We start from the raw sequence: 20,161 nt of genomic DNA, 5'->3' as shown, positions 1-20,161 counted from the left end.
TAATGTAATTTTCTTTAAATATTTTGATGAAATTTGAATACAAAATATTAATATAGCACTTAAATACTTTTAAGAATATTTTGAGTGCATGTAGTGTAGGTATTGTTTTAGTAGTATATCAATTCTTTTACACACCCTTAACTTAAAATATAACAATATCACAATATATATGTAGTAAACACACAAGACTCAACTAATATATTTGAGTTCACTCGATAGGAAGTTTGAGGAGCCTACGGTACTTAAAGTCCTTGCAAGTAATAGGCTTGAACTTTGATGGATTATCGCCGGTAATGAGCTCCGGCAATGGTCCGATAACCACATCAGGATTAGCATCCACAAAAACCGGCCATGACATCCTTTGATTCTCCTTATCCACTATCGCTCTATGCAACACATTCTTGTACTTTCCATTGCTCAGCCTTTACAAATTCCAAAAGAAAAAACTTCAAAAACCAAATGATAGAGACATTTTCATTAATTAAAGAAATCATACAACTTCGACTAACAAACCATTATCTGATCGCCAATGTTGACGGTTATAGAGGAGGGAATGTAGTGGACATCTAACCAATGATCGTCCTTGAAAATCTGAAGCCCTGGAACTTCATTGGTGATAATGATTGTGATTCCAATGATGTCAGTGTGCTCCGGCACTCCTAGAGTCAAATCAGGTTTCGGGTCAGGAGGATAATTGTTGATCCTCATTACATACTCGGTCGATTCCCCACCGAGACCTTGTATCAAGGCCTCACTTGGTAACCCTAATCCCTCTGATAAATACCCTAAAATCCTCTCGGATAGCTTCTTAGTCTCCTTTGTGTACTCCTCAATCACTTCCCTATAATGAATTAGATACAAAAAAATAAGTAATACATATGATGAACTGTATACATTTTCAGGTATTCATGTTTTGAAAATGTGATCTGTTTTCTTTTTTTATTCAAAAATATTCATCAATTTTTTCACATTTTCATAGTATTAAAAGTTTCTGCTATACATATTTAACGTGTTTATATTATAACTGAAACAAAACAAAAAAACACAAATCTGCTTAAAGCAGCCTCTTAATATAATTAAGGTGTTAGAGTTCTTAACTTCTTATCCTAACAATTTTATTTAGCTCAAATATTACTATTACTAAATCATTCAACTATTCCTATAATCAATCATTGACAAACCACTCAAACCGAAATTTATCCGACTCATTTTATTTCCACTAAATTTGCTTATTTTCGGTACGTTTGTTCCTTTCATATTCAACGTAAATAGTTAGATAAATAAACGATTCATTCTTTGGTATTTTTCCCCTAATTAACTAGACAGAAGACAACCATTTGTAGCCAAAGATTAGTAGTACCTGTATTGAGGAGGATTCTTGGGCCAGTAATCAAAATTGATACACGTCGGTGGCCAGATTCTGTGAAAAAGATTCTCGGTCCAAACCTCACCTTTTACATACTTGAGATTCGTCGTGTAACCTTCGAAGTCTTTGGAGCCATCTTGTTTTGCTACGGCTTTCTTCTCCGTCTCCGGGAGCTCGAAGAACTGTGTACCAACGTCCTTCAACCGCTGTATCAAATCCATCGGGATTCCGTGATTAACCACGTGAAAAATGCCCCACTCTTCACTCCCTTTCACCACCGCATGTGCCACTAGCTCTTCGTCAAGATTGCTTAGATCGATGATAGGGATCGTCTTGGCCATAAGAGATGGTGGAGAAATGTGTTGATCTCTCTCAACTTCCATAATGGTCGCTGGAAATAATGGTGACAATAAGGTTTAATTGTGAGCTAGAGTAGTGAATATAAAGATTGTAATGAGTGGACACGGCTAGTCCCGGTTTACAACGTTGTTGTTGATTGTGTATTTGTCACATGTCTTGTCTGAATAGGGTAAACTGTTCCTATCAAAAAAAAACAAAAAACAAATAGTATACTCAAAACATCACCACCACCAAAGTAAACACATACTCCCGTATTCAGATCCGATCCCTTTATCAAATATTACAAAAAAAAAAAACGTTTGTGTCATTGTGCTTTTGATTTTCGAATAGCCCTTTTTCTCCTTTGAAATTATCATTCTATTCTTGATAAGATTAGGTAATTGAGCTTTTTTGTCAACGGTTACCTCAATCACAAGGCTGCCAACAAAAAAAGGTTACATCAATCACATGTTGAAAAATCATGTTTGAATCATTCATTAATAATAACACATATTTCTACAAAAACTGTGCTTAATAGTTGTAGCACAATTGTTTGTATAAATTAGGTATATAGCATGGCTACTCCTTTTTTCCAACATATAGCATGACTACTTAAAATGTACAAAACTAACAAAAATGGAGAGATTAGATTACAATTTTACTCCTGAATTCTTAAAACCCAATCCTTATCATCCACTTCTTCTTTCTTGTTCTCTAAGGAAATTGTTTGGTTTCAACAGAGAGATTTAGGTCCAATCAATATCCTGCAATAGCTACACCACCTTGACGCTCTCAAATATATTTAGTTTCAGCAAGCTAAAGACATCCAAAACTCATTCCAAAACATTGCTGCGATATGTCGATTTGAGTAGCAATGCGATTTTCATCCATCTATATGCATTTCTGAATTCTTCATAGTACTCAGAAATAATCGGAAAGGCAAATCGGTTTGGTATTAAAAGCAATATTTCTTTAGGAGATAACATAAAACCATTACATTAACAGATGATCTTAAAATACAAAAAATCTCAAGCTCTACTGATGAAACAAAATTCAACTCACTACACAAGAATTATTCCATCCGCTCATCAAACCATACACATCGTCCCCAAAACATGAAGATTGTGAAACTAGACTCAGGGTTGGGAACATTCTAGATCCTACTCAGTACCCTCTCAGCCGCAGCAATTGTTAACTGTATATCCTCGGGAGTGTGAGCCAAGCTCGTAAACCCGGCCTCAAACTGAGACGGTGCAAAGTAAACACCTTCTTCCAACATTCCCCTGAAAAACCTACCAAACTTCTCTGTGTCGCTCTTCTTTGAGTCTGCAAAGTTGTAAACCGGTCCTTCTGCGAAAAAGAATCCAAACATACCGCTTATGTAACCCCCGCACATTGGATGCCCGGTTTTCTTTCCGGCTTCTAAGATTCCGTTGGTTAGTTCCTTCGTGATCTTGTCTAAATACTCATATGTTCCTGCCTGCTTTAGCCGCTTCAGCGTGTGAATCCCTGCAGTCATTGCCAGCGGATTACCACTTAGAGTCCCGGCTTGGTACATTGGTCCAGCGGGAGCAACCTACAAAAAAAAAAAAAGAATAGCAACATTGGTACATGGCCACCCCTAGTTTTGAAGCTTGTTAAAGGTCTAGAGCCAGATCTTACCATCTCCATAATATCACGTCTACCACCGTATGCTCCCACGGGAAGACCCCCACCAATAATTTTACCAAGAGTAGTTAGATCAGGCGTGATTCCAAAGTATTCTTGGGCTCCACCATAGGCTAGACGAAATCCAGTCATGACTTCATCGAAGATGAGAAGAACACCATTGTCTTTAGTAAGCTGGCGTAAACCGTTGATGAATTCCGGAGTAGGAGGGATGAATCCGGAGTTACCAACAACAGGTTCGAGAATTACCGCAGAAATCTCCCCTTTATGCGCAGCAAAGAGCTTCTCAACAGCTTCAAGATCATTGTACGGAGCTGTTAAAGTATCTGAAGTAGCTGCTTTAGGGACACCTGGAGAGTCCGGTAGCCCCAAAGTGGCAACACCACTACCAGCTTTAACAAGGAAGGCGTTAGCATGACCGTGATAACACCCTTCAAACTTAATGAACTTCTCTTTGTTAGTGAAAGCTCTGGCAAGACGAAGCACACCCATACACGCTTCAGTACCAGAATTAACAAACCGAACCATTTCAATGCTGGGAACAGCTGATATAACCATCTCAGCTAAAACATTCTCCAAGAGACAAGGAGCACCAAAGCTTGTTCCTTTCTTCATCGTCTCAGCTAGAGCCGCAAGAACCTCGTCATCAGCATGGCCAATAATAGCAGGTCCCCAAGAGCCAACGTAGTCAATATACTCATTTCCATCAATGTCCCACATTTTTGAGCCTTTAACAGAATCAATCAAAACAGGTTGTCCACCAACGGATTTGAATGCTCGAACAGGGGAATTCACACCTCCAGGCATTAGATTCTATCATGAAAAAGACACCATTTGTTCAACATTCAGAATCACATTTCTATGCGCAAAACAGAGGCATGATTCAGTCAAGTCCATCAAAATCTGATCTTTTCCGAAAATTTTCAACCAGAATCAAAAAGTATCGGTGGGACGAAATCAATTTACCTTAGCAGCATTGAAAGCTTCCTCAGATTTCTGAAGACTGAAACTTTTCTTCTTCTCGTCGACGGAAACAGACATCTTGATGCAGCATCGGTTAGAAGCTGGTGAAGAAGAAACTCTTTTCGAGATCTTCGAGGAACACGAAAACCCCAAAGCAGTTCCCGATCCTGTAAGCGTCGCCGACATCTTTGATCTGAAACTCGCTGTCTCTGGCGGTCGGAGTTGGTAATCGAAGTGGGTGGGCTTATGATTGAAGAAGAGTCAACAAGATAAGGCGATGGCCAACCACCGGGTTTTTATTTGTCAAATCCGGGTGGATCCGACCCGAATACGAAAGTCAAGTCAAATATTTTAATTTATTTTAAAATATTGGGTTAAATTGATTTATGATACGTTTAAATTTGGTGCTTTTCAAAAGCATGGAATTTGTGTGAAATTTAAAAATTGTTACTCAAATACGATCGAATATAAAGCTTTACTATTTTGGTTTATGTAAAAATAATCTTACAAATGATTTTTTTCTTTTAACCATAAAATTTCAGAATTTAGACAAATCGTTGATCAAAAAAAGACAATTCTAACGATTTAATTTTCGTGATAATATTTTTGCTATGTGTGATAAGTTTATTTTGTAAGGTGTGACTTGTAGGTTGTAATTGATCTCTATGTCAGAAAAAGTATTGTAAGAAGAAAATCAAAGATTTGAGCTCTTACCAAACAACATTTTAGTAAACACAATAGCTTTCTTTATTAAACTTGATACTTTAACATCTTAGTTACATTTTTGCTCCACCGACGAACAATATTTCATACGACCACAAACACGTAATTGATATATCATCATTATTTGCTTTTTAAATCATAGTTAATTTAAATTCAAACATTAAACCATAAATAATTTTAATGATTCATATATCCATAATCCCTTGGAACACTTTCATAGCCGAGCCAGGAAGTCCAAGCAGCACATTGATACTCTTCGTGTCACTACCACATGGCAGAAACAGAATCACTTCCTTCTCAGGTAAACCGACCGGTCCAGATACAACCGGTTCACCCCAACCGAAATCCTTAGTATGAAACGACAGTTTTGCCCACGACGTGATCAGAAGTGTTGCCGTTAGGCTCGGCCTAGCTCGAGTCACCTCAAAGTAATCAATCGCTGACCTCATGAAACCGTCGTTGACCATTTCAACGGCTCTTTTGACCAAACACACTGAATGAGAAAGAGGGTTTAAAGTCACTTCACCTGCCGTTGTAACGCAATAAGTGAACACAATCCCGTTACCGGAATATCCTTTAGGAAGTTCCGGAACGAATCTCGACCTTCCATCTGCAGCAAAGAGAAGCTTGATCCGTTGATCAGGTTTAAGCCCTAAGGCTTGACAACGAGCTCTCCACAGAAACCCGGTTAGGGTTTGAAAAGTCGTGGATCTCGTCTCTGCCATGATCTTAAGCCTCTCGAGTTTTTCGGGTCCGAAGAGGAAGGATTTGTAGACGAGTTTCTCGTCGGAGTAGAGTTTTCCGGTGCCGGAGATGTCTTCGAGGTCCTCGAACTCGTTGTGTGGGAATTCGATCTTTGGTGGGGTTCGTGGTCGGAGAAGTGTGCGGTCCAAGAAAGGTGGAACGGAGAGAGGAAGGCCACGAGCCGTCTCGGCCCAAGAGTTGAGGAACTCCATGGCTGCGATACCATCGAACATATTGTGGTTCATGCCTAGTCCTAGCACGAACCCTCCACACTTGAAATTTGTCACCTAACAAACAAACCAAAATTTGTATGGAAGCATCGTATACAATGTATTCGATCAACTAAAAATGCATGATTTCTTCAATCGTATTTACTCGAATGTACTGCCCAAAAAAAAACGAGTATGTCCAAAATTTATTTTGTCGACAATCACACAACAATCTTGGAAAAACGTCAATTAGGATATGTTCCAATATAAATACTTTTGAATTAAAAGTTATGAAATTTATGTATTTTGTAGTGAATAATAGTATGGATCTTTTTCTTTCTTACTAATTAGCGTATTTATACGTACATGCATAATTAAAAAATCAATATTAATCTAATTCTACTATATAATATAGTTATTTGAAACCAATATCGGACCAAATCCAGTATAGGTCATGTTCGTTCACTCACACAAAACAGCAAGCAAAACATAATATCAATCGATCAACCCCTCACCTGAACAACCACTGGAGGAATCTCGAGAATATTCCGAGCACCGGGAACGTCGTAAACCAACTTTTCAAGAGTCTCTGGTTGATCAATCTCCGATATAGCCTTCTTTATCTTCTCTATCCCACAATTGGCCTCAGCTTCCACCACTACAACTCCTTCTCCGGTGCAATCCACAGCGATCTTTCCTTCAGGACTGATCGTGAGTCTCCCTGCGGCAGGATAGTAGTGAACGAGAACCTCGGAGAGTGACTTCTTGATGACTTCATAGGATTCTTCGTTGGATCTTGAGTTTGATTTGAAGTAGTAGAATGTTTTGACAATGATGGCGATGTTTTGATCGAGATTTGAGAGATAATGGAGACCTTTTGGAGTTTCGGAGGCTGGAGAGACGAGAACAGGTTCTTTTCGGGTTACAATTAGCTCGAATGAGTCGGCCATTTTTAGGGGTTTTGTCAGTGAAGAAAAACCAAAGATATCTTTTTGGAGAACTGAGGATGGATTGATTTCTAGGGGGATTTAGGGGCTAGGGTTTGAGGTTAATTGTGGTACAAGTAAAGATTTCAGCTAATGGTAGAAGAAAGAAGAGAAGAGTCTTCAGGATCACATGTTAATATGACGATTTGAAAACTCTAAAATTAACCTGGAATGATTAGGCATGTTGTGACGAGTTAGAATGGTTAAAATAATTCCTCTTTTTATCTTTAGTTTGCATGCATTTAATTAAGAGCTAAATGGTATTATTATTTTTTGGGAAAAAAACTTCATATTTTTATACTAGATCTATCCAATCTAAAATTAGGAGTATGTGATCCTGCTTTTAAAAACTTCAAAATTTTACCTGGTGTATAATTTTGTTCAATCCACAGATTTTTGTTTCAGGACAACATTCTAGATTCAAATTTAAAGTGTAGCAAAAAGAGTCAACAAAACAATTTGAATACATATATTTAAGAGCTGGTGGTTGATTGATATATAAATAGCTAAATATTATCAAATGGAATCAACTTTAATCAGTCTATGTAAATGGTTTTATTATGTTGATTACGTTTACAAATTACAACTAACCTGCAGGATGTAATATAACAAAAAAAAAAGTTTAAAATGAAACTGTAGAGCCCTGACTTCTATTAAAAAAATACAAAGCTGGTTTAATTTCAAGGTAAATTATAGGGAGTTGGTAGCTATATAGTCTACTATTAATTTTCCTTTCTTTTTTTGGGTCAATGGTGGGCTATAGTCTTAAGCCACCAAATTATAAACCAAACACTTCACGAACAAGGTCGCATTTGGATAGTAGCTTTTCTTATTAATATATAAAGATCCTTGGAGATTGAGATTTAGTAGTGGGTGGATTGTATAAATAAATAGCATTAGTTGAACTAGCCCTATTATTGATAATTGAATGTAACTTGGCGTCAAGAAAAACCCGAATTTGAATGTAGGAAATATAGGTTGTGCTTGTGCATATCACATACTTTCAGAATTACATATAATTTTTTTTATGAAAAACATATTTTTATAAGTACTTTCAAAGAAATATATCTTTTACATAAAAATATAGATTGTATTTGTGCATATCACACTGCAAAAAAGCTATGTCTACCTTTACTGAAGGATCATTATCATGTGACACTGGGATTTTTAATACAGAGTAGTTTTTCTGAACCCACTCAAGTTTCAAGTTCAACATTCGTTTTCATGATCTCACAAATCAGATAACAGAATTAAATGAAATATACGAATATGTCTTAAATTAAACCCAAGAAAAGAAGAAGTAAAATTCCCTAAAGTATCTGGCTATCAAATAAAACAAGGATTAGAAAACCTAACAGGTAACAGGTAACAGCTACACAAGTAAAAGACACTTAAAACTACATAATGAGAGTCAGACTATAGAGATTACACAGTACAAAAGTACAGATTCGACACACTTTCACTTGCTCTGGTTCACACAAAAGTTGTGTCAGTTTTGCTTTCCTTCACATTAGATTTTGAACGAAGGAAAACGAAACTCTTAACCTCAATCCTTTGGCTCTTCTTTTTCCTTCTCTTTGTCACTTTCAGCCTCAGCTTTTTCCTCTTCTTCCTCTCCTTTTACTTCTTCCTTTTCTTTGTCACTTCCTGCCTCAGCTTCTTCCTCTTCATCTTCTTCTTCATCATCAGTCATTGCATTTATGGCCTCTGTGATAACATCCTTCACCTCTGGTTTTCTATGCGACAGCTCGACACCAAAATGGTCACCTGACGTTATCACAAACAGCATATGTTACCAAAAAGCTCCTTGTACATTTGAATTGCGAAATAGATAATAAAAGCAAAATCCAATAACATACTTAGCTTCTGCAGAATATCTGATAGTGTTGCCTGTTATTAAGAAAAAAAAAGTGTATGAGAACATCTATTCAAGTTTTTTAAACCATTACATTGTATTTGGACTTGGGAAAATCAAACCATCTTACCGTATTGAAGTCTACTTCCTTCAGAATTTTGGACACCACTTCAAGCATCTCTTTTCTGGTGGGCTCTGCTTTGGCTTTGCCTTTCTTAGTGGCTTTTCCTGTTTCCAATCCATGATAGAGGAGAACAAATATAAATAATCAGCTTCAAAAACAAATAGGATGATTTCATATAAAACATAAATCGAACGAGGCTAAGCCTCAGAAGCAGCTGAGAATGGTTCTAACCTTTCTCTTTAGATCCCTTAGCCTGTGGCTTACTCGGCTGTTTCTTGCTTTTCTCTTTAGAAGACTCAACGTGATCAACTTTTTGCTTCTTAGCTGGGGATGAAGTTGACTTAGCAATTTGTTTGGAGGACTTTTCCCCAGATCTTGCAGAACCTTTGGCAGAAGGTTGCTTATCCTTACCTTTGGACCCTGAACTCTCCTCTACAGTCTTTTTCGATGAGCTTTTCTTCTTGGATGGTTTCTCAACCTCTACTTCATCTTTCTCATCGTCAGTGTCAGTCTTTTCATGGTCACTTTCTTCCTCTGGCGCTGCATCATCTTCTTCATGAGGATCATTAGTTCCTTCAGAGTCAGCATCTCCCTCATCCTTGCCTTCTTCCGTGTCAGATGGAAGATCTCGCTTTTTAGTTTGCCTTTTCCTCTGCGTAGTAACAAAACAGGGATATTTGTACAACCCATGGTCAACAACTAATAAATCAAGTCACATAGATGAGAAAGCATATAATAATTCATGCGAATGACGGTAATCCAACCAAACATTTAAAATCAAAATTCACACCAGTCATATGAGGAAAATAAAAGAAAAACAAGCTATAAAGGCGCCAGTAGCAGGCAATGAATGCAAATAAGAGAATTGAGATAATAACAAAGTACAAACCTTGGCAGGGGTGTCCGAAGATTCTCCAGATTTCCCCCTTTTTGGTGTACTCTTGCGCTTTTTCGCCTGCTAAAAATGAATTCAGTGCTCCCATTGAGAATGAACATGTAGAACAATAATGTACTGATTCCAATAATACCTTTTCTTGATCAGCAATTATAACATCTCTAGTTTCCTTGGGAGATTCCAAAAATTCAAGCACTTTGACAGCTAGTTCTTCCTGGCAGTATCAGGATAGAGGATTTCTTAGAATATAGAACAAGGTGCAATAAATAGATAGACTACATCTTCTTATCACTTACTTTTTTCACGTTACTTCTGCTTATAGGGATATCAAGCACATCACAAAAAACAATCAATTTTTCTTTTACGCATTTGTCAATCTTCTCTTTTATTCGTGCTCTCTGCTTCTCCTCCTAAGAAACATTTAAATAAAAGTTTCAACACCAGGGACAACAGCATACACATCCCTGTAACAAAATAAACTTGAAATGGGTTATACCTCTTTCTCTGACCAGGCAAAGCCAGAAAATTGACCAATGTTTCTCTTAACCATCTGTGCCTGTAGAGAAATTTTCACAAAACGCTTTTTAAGTAGCTATGCACTCTGGCAAAGAAACAATGAAAATTCCGAGACGACATCCATACTAACAGAGACAGAAGCTTGCAAGTGAAACATAACTACCATATGTGGAATATAAGAGCAACTTTTAGCGCACCTTTGCTTTCTTCCCAAAAAGAATGGTGTGTAGTAACATCAGGTTGTCATCAGCTTTTCTCTTCGATAGTTTATGAGCCACTGAAACAGCAAAAATTATCAGACAACTTTCTAATCAAAAATAAATGTAAACAAGTCTTTATCAAAATAACTAAAATTTTCACCCTCAAGCTAAACAAACAAACAAGAGAAAGAAAGAAAGAAAAAAAAAATCTCATCTTCTTATCAACAACAGTGCAGAGTATGAGTATTTCTCCACAGCAAAATTAAGCAAATCACAGACAGCAAGTTAATAGACTAATAGTGATATTCCATCAGAAAGTCAGACTATAGGTATCAAATTGGTAGAAGTAATAGTATCCAAGTAGACCAAAAGCCCAAGCTTTTCTAATGAAATGGTTCTATCTATAATCATGCCAACACAGACAGGAAAAATCTCACAATAGCTATCTCATCTTCTAGATCTAAGATGTGCCAACCAGCCAAGATTGTTCATCGTTCTGATTAACAACAATTAGATCTACACATCACAAATTCACAAGACTTCAATCAAAACAACCACAAATCGAAATTGATTCTCATACATACCATTTGGAATTTCTCTGAGAGGTGTTCCACGACCCTACAACAAAAAACCATAACTAATTGATCCAATTCTCATAAAGACAAATAAGAAAGACAAACAAAAGTTCCATCAAGCTACCTTTTCAATTGAAACGGACTTGCTCGGTGGAGCCCGCATAGGAGTCGACAACGAGAAACGCTCAACCTTCTTTCTCTCCCTCGTTGGTCTCTCACTAGTCGGAGTCACCGTTTCCTTCTCCGACGATTTCTTACTTCCACTTCCTTCTTCTTCTTCTTCTTCCTCCTCACTTTCTACATCGTCTTCTTTATCTTTCTCACCCAATTCTCCTTCTTTCGCTTCACCCTCTTCTTCATCTTCCTTCTTCTCCTCCTCCGCTTCGCCAATTCTCGGCGAATCCACTTTTTCTTTCTCTACCTCCTTCTCCTCCTTCGGAACAACATCAATTTCCTCCTTCGCCGGAGAATTCACTTCCGGTGTCTTCTCATCTAGGGTTTCAGTCGCCATTTCAAACCCAAACAACAGGCGAATCAAAACGTGAAAAGTCAAGAAAAAAAAAAACTCAAATTTCAGATTTGGGGAAACTCGAAATTGTAAAACCCTAATTCAACGATTATGAAGAAGAGAAACAAAAAAATTTGGGGATTTTCAAAAATTCTGGTACCAAAAATTAGAACACAAAGGCGGGCTCTTTTCGTCACCCCCAAATATTTTCACCAAATTCAGCTCGCGGCAAAACTAAACCCAAATTTATATACATACACATATACATACATACAACAAAACTCGGCCCAATTTTATAACAGGCCCCATTTTCCTCCTAATGAGCCCAATTGCGTTCTGGCTTCTAAACAAACTTTTTCAAAAAAAAAAGCAAAATAGAAAATTGATTTTGGAGGGAAAACCAATAAAATTCCCTAAATTTCGCCGGCGAAGAAATGCGTAGACGGCGCCTGCAACTCCGGTACTCCTCCGACGAAGAAGAAGAAGATGAAACTGGAACAAGCGGAGTTGGTGATTCTGTTCAGAGCTTTGGTATTGCTTCATCTATACAACCGGAAACCTCAGTATCGTCGAATTCTAACCCTAATCCCGGTGAGAGAATCGCTATATCGGAAGTTGAGATTATCGACGTTTTTGGTAATCCCCAGCCTACACCGCCGGATTCTAGTATTCCTACACCGTATCCGGTTTATCCGTCGGAGTCAGTGAGCGGCAATGACTATGAATCGCCGATCAGTGAGGTTCTTTCTCGAATGGGGATTAAATTGAAGAGGGAGTGGTGGGTATCTTGTCTTTCAGGACTTGAAACTTCAATTCCACAATTTTCCTACCTCGATGTTGCAGCTAAAGCTAAGCATTGCTTCGAGCAGTTTATGTTTTTCGATATGAATTTATGCGGAGGTGGTGTTCTTCCTCCGAACGTTGCGTCTATGAATCGTATAGAACTCGCTGGTCCGTTTGTTCTGCAGGTTATTTGATTGTTTGGTTTTTACACTGTATATATAATTGCGCAATGTGTGATTTTGGCTGAACATTTTTGCTTAAATTTTTCAAATTTAGGTTGATGAGATTGTTAACATTGGCTGCCCACTCAAAGGGAGGTATGAGAATGCTAATGCAGGGCTTAAGAGGTGCCTTAAGCTGTCTATGACAGATGGTGTTCAACGCGTTTTTGGTATGGAATACAGGCCTATTAAAGATCTTCAAGTCTTGGCTCCTGCTGGTTTAAAGGTGTGTGTTTCTTGTTGAGGATTGTAGTTGTGAAAATTGTATGAATATTTGTTCTAAGGCCATTGTACAGCCTTTAAGATTATTTATACATGTCTGTGTTTTTAGTACAAGTACTGACTAGAACAGCTAAATGCAGATTGTTGTATCTAGTGTACAAGTTCGGCATGGGCTTTTAATGCTAGTACCTGAGATTGTAGAAGTTTTAGGAGGGATGGTTGAAGAACTAGAAGAAGCACGAAAGCGTCTGGTTGTTGAAGTAAACAAACCTCCAAGAGGAAAAAGGTTAGATTTATTCAAAGATTGGTTTACATTGTTCAAAATTCGATATTTCTCCAGCTTTTGTTTCTCCCCCTCACTTCATATTCGAAATTTGTGTCATGATGTATGTCTCTTCAGTTGGAAAGATTATTTGCAACCAGTGTGTTTCACCGATTTCTTTGGCTACAGCTTCTTTGATCTTGAGAATAGAGACTGGTTTGGAGTATGCCTGACAATGTACTCGTTTAGTGAATTCTGCATTTGGATTGGTTTCTGTTGAAAGATGTTGCATTTTATCGCGTTAAAACAGTTTATAACATACATACTACTAACTGTCTTTTCTATTTGCAGTTGTAAATTTTACCCTTCTTGTCAAAGTTTTTATTTGATTTTAACTTTTGCAGAACAAGGGTAGGAGTGGTTCCTTCTTTAACAACCAGAGCAACTCTAGCTGCGTGGTCGCTAAATGGCAATGATACTGGTAATCATGTACATGATACTGGTAATCATGTAAATAGTTCTGCCTCGGGCAATGCTAGTCACACTCAAGCCAATCAAGGTAGGGGAGTTTCTACATTAATCTTCTTGTTCAGAAAAAATTACATGTCAACAAAAAGAGTAGCTGCATGTTTCAAAAGTAGAGTTCACAAAACTAGTCAAAGTGTTCATTACTGTCAACCCTGAACCAGAGTAATTATTTGTTCCATCACAGGAAAGTGGATAAGTGAAGATTTTGAATCAAAGGAAACAGACTATTCCCATTTTTTAGCTTATTATCATAAATTATAACATACTAGAGCACAATCATGGTTCGTTCTGTGTTTCCTATGATCTTTTCTTACTTCACCATAGCCGAGTTACAACATTAAAAACGTTTTTGGTGTCTTTCTGAGAAAATGATGTCTGTCCTTGAATACTTTCTGGAACGTGAGATGACCACTTTCTTTTGAGATTATTAGTGGCTATTAACTCTCTTTTGAACAAACCACTTATGGCAGGCATACCCGTACATGTAACGAGAACTCACAATAGTTCACGGGCGATGGATGAACCTCTTGCTTCTACCAATGTGGGAGCTACTGTTTCAAGGGTTGAGCATATGCAGATTGATACTGCTTCTGCGCACGGGGAAAGAACGTTTTCTGATATACATTCAACTTCTAGTAACATTCACCGAGCAGCATCCACAGCTGGTACTGGTACTAGCTGCAGTGGTGCCTGCAGTGGTGCAAGATCTTTTGCCAACAACGTTGGCGGAAATTCATTGGATCAAACATCTAACGTGACTTCATTTGTTGAAGAAATGCATATTGACACTGGTCGTGTAAGGGATACAACGACTCATATATATGGTTCAGATTCAGGCGGTGTAGCAGCAGAATTCAGTAATATGGTTGTCGATTTGGAAGGCCCTTCTGTGCTGTCTACAAATACAGAGAAACCTTTCACATACTTAGCCGAGTTGTCTCAAAAATGGGCAGTTATGAAAGATACCATACATTTTGTTCAAGGAAGGATCAAGGTACTACTAACACCACTAATTAAAGCACTCTCAGTCTTCAATCAATGATGATTTCAACTCTTGTTATTAAAGTATTCATTTTTTGCAGTGCTTTCTAACTGGAGTGAAGAAATTCCAGTTCAAGCAACAGTCTACGTATGAGCTTCTATGCTATGTTGATGATGGTAGTCTCATCTGTGAGATTTTGCTCCATAACGACGTGAGTCCCATCCCTCATTTCGCAATGAATTTGATGTATTAGAATGAAGATCACCCATCAGGTCCATGTCATCCCCTCTGCAGGTTGTACAAAAAAGGATAGGACATTCATCCATGGAAGTCACAGCTGCTCTTTCCTCGTCAGCTCCAACATCACTAAATGCCATGATGAAAGAGAAACTGAAACGCTTCCAGTTGTTTCTCGCTGACTTTGAGGTAAAACCTGCTAACTTGTGTTTCCTAACATATCAGTTTTAGACTGTCTTTGTTATATGATCAGATACATCAAACATAAGTTACTTTCAGACATAAGTTGAATCTAGAAACTAGGCTTAGGACTGGATATGAAGACCATACTTCGGAAGACTAGTTTTTTTCAAAATGTTCATTTTTATGTTACTGCAGGGAATAATGGTGGTAGAAATGAACAGATCGTCGCAATATCCAGTAGCTATCGAAATGAATCAGGGATGTTCGCTAACCGATGCTCGGTTACTCTTGGACAGAATCAAATCTTCTTCAAGAACATCCTCAAGCTTAAATCCAGTTGTTGTTCTGTCCCCTTGATCCAGTACTCAACTAAAAGCTTGTGAAACAGTGTGAAGACTCAACGTCATCTATACCTGCTTAGGTATTACTTCCTCCTGGTTCAACTAAACCGAGTATTTTACCTTTGGTGATTCCAGTTCTGCATTTTTAAGTAATTTTAAAGTCAAAAAGTAGATTAGGTGTTGTAAAGTTTTCTTATGAACTTGTATTTTAAGATAATAAAACAAATGTTATTATTGCTGAACAGAAAAATAAAAAAACAAAGGTTATTATATAAGAAAAATGTCAAGAAAATCATCAGTTTACTAAAAATGGTGAAATAAAGTATCAACTTTGGGTTTGGTGAATTAAATTCTCAATTTTAGTTGATTTTCCAATTAAATCTTTAATTTTTATTGACTCGACCAAATAAGACACGTTGTTAAGTTAACTGACAGGTCAATTTAACAGATTCAAGTCAACGTTAACAGTTTTATTAAGTTGTAAACGACGTCGTTTTATGTTTTAAAGAATAATAATACCAATTTAAAAAATAATTGATATATATAATTAAAAAGTTTGTAAAAGTATTTCCGGTTTTTATTTAGTGCCGATAGATTTCCGGTTTTATACATCTTTTTCAATTTGATTTGATGACGCATATTCAACGATTGTCGAAAAATACAAGGGTCGGGAATTGAAAAGTTTTGTTTGATTTGAGTGTTGTCGAGTCTTTTTCTTTTTTTTTCCTGGCCGATCGAATTTTTAACTCGAGTCTTGTTTGGTTAGGAAAAAATACAGTGTAATGTTCTTTCGGTAGTTTCCTTTTAAAATACAGTAAAGCCTTTTTTTTTTTTTTTTTGACACAAAAATACAACAAAGTCATCCATTCGTTTTTCTTCTGTTCTAAAAATTAACGTTTCAGATTTTAGATATTGGTCCTATATATAGTAGGCAAAATCATATGGGGTCCCGATTAATCAAATCGGTAAATGAATATGTCCAAAGATTTTTCTTGCCTAAATGCCATATTTATGATTTTTAATGAAATAAATATTAAAAAGAATAACAAGAAAAAGCATGTTATTCTTCGACTAATCTACTCCAAACGTTTGATGATGCCTAACTAATTGTTGTACACTAGTTTCTTCCGAAGTCAGGTTACATCGAGATAAAGAGGCCATTTAAATATGGACCATTTGGGCCATTAGACATAAAATAAATACTTTGAAAGTTGAAACGAGTAAAAAGAATAAAGAAATTTGCCCTCTATGTGTAATGCTACATCGTAGCACACACTACTAGGTCATCTTCAGCCATCCATATGATCTATCTATGCTTCTTTGCCTTTACACCCACTAAGTGATGGGATTTAAAGAACTTTCTTATCAAAATTTCTTTTGTTAGAAAAAGTTTACTTTCTTTATTTCAAAAGTATTATATTAATGATTGTTCTAAAGATTTTGGCTCATGTCTAAATCTCAACAAAATTCTTGATAAAAATCGAAATCATGTTATCATTTTCGACAGATAAATTTATATGATTTGTTTTCTTCTGTCACAAGACCTACATTTCTGCATTATTGTGCACTGCTGCGTTTATTAGTATTCACATATTGAACTCGTTAACTGAGTAGACTTTAACAAACAAATTGTGGTATAACATCATCTTCTATAGTTTTCTATATTATGGGCCTACATACTTTTTCTGTGTGTACGTTAGCCTTTCGGCTTCTTTTTTTTTGTGTTTACATTTGCATGTTAAAATCTATTGTATTAATCAAAATTCATTTGTAGTTTGCAAACATAATTAAAAGCCAGATAATACAAAGGAAAATAATAATAATGCTTTATAGGATTACGTACGTCTTTATACTTTTCATTTTCTGATCTTATCTCGAAAATGTGAGACGGCTAAATGTCAAGATCTAAAGGTTGGCTTTTTTTATCTAATCTAACTATCTAAGTTGTTCTATATATGCATCCATCAAGTTTATCATCTAAGGTCAAAACCTTGTAATCTAAAACATTATAGATTTTGGATTAAAATCTTCAGTATGGTTCAGTCGTGCAGATCTTTTGATGCGTGAATGGCTCGTTATATATAAATATTTATTCTCAAAATATAGAGAATGTAATGCGAACAAATTAAATAATACCAGAGTCGTAGTCCAAATAGAATGGGATAAATTTGAAGAAATAATGATAAGAATTATACGTATAAGTTGACAATGAGAGGAGAATATATTATTTGCTTGGCAGTTGGCGCCAAAATTAAAAGTCGGAAAATAATTGAAACAAATTATTGGTAATGGGGATCGATGTATAAACTAGTTTTAGAGTTTTATGAAATTCCGGTAAATGTATCAAAAAGATAGTGATGGTCCCAACACTTTTAGTGATCGGGTTAAATGGTCGATTCAAATACGGTTCGGTCGCAATCAAACCTAAACTAGTTTAATGATAACCGGTCAAGTGTCTCAATATGATAACAACGTTGTTATTATCATTCTTTTTCTACAACAGAAAAAATTGTAACTTTTTGTCAGTAGATATATTTGGATTAGCGGTCAAAACGGATTTGTTACTTTTTTTCCAAATGATACACATATTTTTCGAATCGACTAAACTACTAACATTTAAAGAGTAAGATTTTGAATGATAGACACTGTTAAGAATGCTAGGGAATATAGCGATTACTGATTCTTTTTTGAATATCGATTTTATTAAAGACATTATCTCGTTGATGCAACAAGTGTTCTCAAAGAAATCAACCGAAGCATGCCTGGTGGCCATTAATTTGTTTGTTATATGCAAGTATGCAACTACAATTGCGTCGGTTACGTATACATAAAACTATTAGTTATCTCTACGTTTATACGTATACGTACATGCAAACAAGACGTTATTTGAAACGTATATGTATGCGTCTCTACGTGTCAACATGATTTCGACATTGTTGTAGGCATGGTCCCAAAGGTTAACAGAAAGAAGAAGAAAATGGACCAACAAATTAATAAATACCATAACTCATCCACTCTTTTACTTTTTTCTCTCTTTTTCTCTTTGTATGAAAAGAAGACTGTTAATAAAATATTAACAAGTAAAATTTGTGTATGGTGTAATTTTAATAAACTCACAAGATAACTGGAACATATAATTTTTAGCTACAAATCTGAAACTAAACTATACAGTCTATAATTGCACCAACTTAAAGATCTTTTCAAACAAAAATACAATTGCGATCATTATAAGTCAGATAACATACGTTATGCAAGATTAAACTCATTCAATGATATGACAATCTCATTAATATAAATTAGTAGAGTACACGCCATGATTTTACCATTGCGATCAAATAACGATTGATTAATTTTGAGTACTTCATGTCTTAACCAAATGTTTTGGTTGATGACTACTTTTTTACTCTGGCTAATAGTTTTGATCTTAGTAACCGCCAGATTTCAACTTGATCGTATAAATGAGCTACCGACATTGGATATTAACTTCTCTCTTTTTATTTGTTGTCTTCATTTATTGAATAATAACTTTCTACTGTATTCCTTGTTTTCATATTTAGTTTGTTCCAAGAGAGTTAAAAAAACGGGATATTCTTTTCTTTTTCCTAGTTATTAAAAAAAAAAAAAAAACAGAGTAATATTACGTTTCTCTAGTAAAGAAAAAAGTAAAGAGTAATGTACTTTTATTGTATTGAAAAAATATTTTTTTTAAAAAAGAGAGAGTAACGTACTATTTTTTCTTTAAAAATTTGTTTGTTTCGAAGAGGAATCGAGTAATTATTAAAAAAAACGGTGAGTCCAAAAAAAGAAGCGACAAAAGTTGAGTACGAAAGCACAGGAATAGAGGAAGTGGTGGCGGGTCACGTGGGCTCTCTCATTCATTCATAACCCAAAAAAAAAGAAAAAAAAAACTGTACGTCCTCAGAGATGGCACGGACCCATCACGTGGGATCCACGTGTTATTAACACCGTCACATCACGGCTCTCTCTCTCTGTTACTCCACCCTCCACGCGCTTCCCTGAGCGAGTGTGAGTTCTGGGGTCTACTTACGTTCGCTGGAATAGAATGTTCTTTCTTCTCGCGCTTACGATGCCAAGACGTCACCAGCTCTTTGCACGTGTCCTTAACGCGCGGCGAATTGAGAACCTTTAGATCTTGTGTGTGTTTTTTTTAAGAACTATTGTCAGAGGAATTTCATTTTTATTTTTTTTAAATTATAAATCAGACCTACTAGATAGTGGTATGCCAAAACAGTATTTATTAGGTTTTGTGTTCAAAAACTTTATTTTGTGATTTGTTTACTTAGGTTTGTAGTTTAGTAGTTTGTAATGTTAATGTGGGTTTTTAATAGTGTCTGAAACATCAAAATGAGAAAAATGAAAACATAGGATTCTTAATTAATTTGTTTTTCATGATTTGATTGATACTACGTGCCACCATTTAGTTTCTAACAACACATGATGGACATAAAATTAATCCAGAGAGAATAATCATATACTTTTGATCCAACAAAAAAGAAAAAAAAATAGTACTAAACTACTAATCATAACACAATTGACAAACACCAATGGCATGTTTTAAGATAAGGCAGCATTTTCATTAACTTTATTCTCACAATAAATGGACCAGCCTTTTTTTAGCGGCAAGAAAATAGTGTTTCACCTAACTAGTAATAATTTCATAGATAATTCACCTAAACAACGTTTTTCATTTATCTTGGGAGTTTTAGAGTG

The 20,161-nt window shown here is 36.1% G+C and overlaps 5 protein-coding genes and 1 long non-coding RNA gene across 10 annotated transcripts; 1 reads left to right on the top strand and 5 right to left on the bottom strand.

Moving 5' to 3' along the window:
- Nucleotides 1–2: 2 nt before the first annotated feature.
- On the bottom strand, nucleotides 3–1,901 carry FLS2 (flavonol synthase 2). Of its 2 annotated transcripts, NM_125753.3 has the most exons (3): nucleotides 1,361–1,901; nucleotides 514–841; nucleotides 3–422 (listed from the first exon to the last, which is right to left on the bottom strand). In NM_125753.3, exons 1-3 carry the CDS (start codon nucleotides 1,747–1,749, stop codon nucleotides 387–389), a joined length of 753 nt encoding a protein of 250 aa, NP_201163.1. In that variant the 5' UTR covers nucleotides 1,750–1,901; the 3' UTR covers nucleotides 3–386. The 2 variants fall into 2 exon arrangements, with proteins under 2 accessions (NP_201163.1, NP_001332248.1); NM_001345596.1 differs by having other exon boundaries at nucleotides 3–841.
- Nucleotides 1,902–2,633: 732 nt separating this feature from the next.
- GSA1 (glutamate-1-semialdehyde-2,1-aminomutase) lies at nucleotides 2,634–4,679 on the bottom strand. 2 transcript variants are annotated; one of them, NM_125752.4, is made up of 3 exons: nucleotides 4,340–4,679; nucleotides 3,368–4,186; nucleotides 2,634–3,281 (listed from the first exon to the last, which is right to left on the bottom strand). In NM_125752.4, the coding sequence occupies exons 1-3, from the start codon at nucleotides 4,520–4,522 to the stop codon at nucleotides 2,859–2,861; spliced, it is 1,425 nt and encodes a 474-aa protein (NP_201162.1). In that variant the 5' UTR covers nucleotides 4,523–4,679; the 3' UTR covers nucleotides 2,634–2,858. The 2 variants fall into 2 exon arrangements, with proteins under 2 accessions (NP_201162.1, NP_001332291.1); NM_001345595.1 differs by having other exon boundaries at nucleotides 2,638–3,281; nucleotides 3,368–4,604.
- Nucleotides 4,680–5,059: 380 nt separating this feature from the next.
- Nucleotides 5,060–7,168, bottom strand: FACT (HXXXD-type acyl-transferase family protein). Its single transcript, NM_125751.3, has 2 exons — nucleotides 6,528–7,168; nucleotides 5,060–6,090 (listed from the first exon to the last, which is right to left on the bottom strand). Exons 1-2 carry the CDS (start codon nucleotides 6,960–6,962, stop codon nucleotides 5,245–5,247), a joined length of 1,281 nt encoding a protein of 426 aa, NP_201161.1. The 5' UTR covers nucleotides 6,963–7,168; the 3' UTR covers nucleotides 5,060–5,244.
- A 1,055-nt stretch (nucleotides 7,169–8,223) lies between these two features.
- AT5G63550 (DEK domain-containing chromatin associated protein) lies at nucleotides 8,224–11,904 on the bottom strand. 2 transcript variants are annotated; one of them, NM_125750.6, is made up of 11 exons: nucleotides 11,288–11,904; nucleotides 11,173–11,206; nucleotides 10,586–10,665; nucleotides 10,369–10,428; nucleotides 10,169–10,282; nucleotides 10,006–10,086; nucleotides 9,867–9,932; nucleotides 9,209–9,629; nucleotides 8,984–9,081; nucleotides 8,858–8,888; nucleotides 8,224–8,765 (listed from the first exon to the last, which is right to left on the bottom strand). In NM_125750.6, exons 1-11 carry the CDS (start codon nucleotides 11,672–11,674, stop codon nucleotides 8,545–8,547), a joined length of 1,593 nt encoding a protein of 530 aa, NP_201160.2. In that variant the 5' UTR covers nucleotides 11,675–11,904; the 3' UTR covers nucleotides 8,224–8,544. The 2 variants fall into 2 exon arrangements, with proteins under 2 accessions (NP_201160.2, NP_001154794.1); NM_001161322.2 differs by having other exon boundaries at nucleotides 8,307–8,765; nucleotides 9,867–9,935; nucleotides 11,288–11,866.
- Nucleotides 11,905–12,007: 103 nt separating this feature from the next.
- RMI1 (recQ-mediated instability protein (DUF1767)) lies at nucleotides 12,008–15,696 on the top strand. Of its 2 annotated transcripts, NM_001126014.1 has the most exons (9): nucleotides 12,041–12,639; nucleotides 12,731–12,901; nucleotides 13,038–13,183; nucleotides 13,298–13,396; nucleotides 13,564–13,718; nucleotides 14,158–14,681; nucleotides 14,770–14,880; nucleotides 14,964–15,095; nucleotides 15,285–15,696. In NM_001126014.1, the coding sequence occupies exons 1-9, from the start codon at nucleotides 12,106–12,108 to the stop codon at nucleotides 15,444–15,446; spliced, it is 2,034 nt and encodes a 677-aa protein (NP_001119486.1). In that variant the 5' UTR covers nucleotides 12,041–12,105; the 3' UTR covers nucleotides 15,447–15,696. The 2 variants fall into 2 exon arrangements, with proteins under 2 accessions (NP_201159.2, NP_001119486.1); NM_125749.5 differs by lacking the exon at nucleotides 13,298–13,396 and having other exon boundaries at nucleotides 12,008–12,639.
- A 3,486-nt stretch (nucleotides 15,697–19,182) lies between these two features.
- Nucleotides 19,183–19,562, bottom strand: AT5G09170. The gene has a single exon (NR_143181.1). It is a non-coding gene; the product is annotated as an other RNA (long non-coding RNA).
- Between the last annotated feature and the right edge of the window lie 599 nt (nucleotides 19,563–20,161).

The sequence above is a fragment of the Arabidopsis thaliana genome, chromosome 5 (genome assembly GCF_000001735.4).
Source record: "Arabidopsis thaliana chromosome 5, partial sequence".
Classification (NCBI taxonomy): domain Eukaryota; kingdom Viridiplantae; phylum Streptophyta; class Magnoliopsida; order Brassicales; family Brassicaceae; genus Arabidopsis; species Arabidopsis thaliana.
Note: the sequence above shows the minus strand (reverse complement) of the source record. Positions and strands in the feature narration are given on the sequence as shown.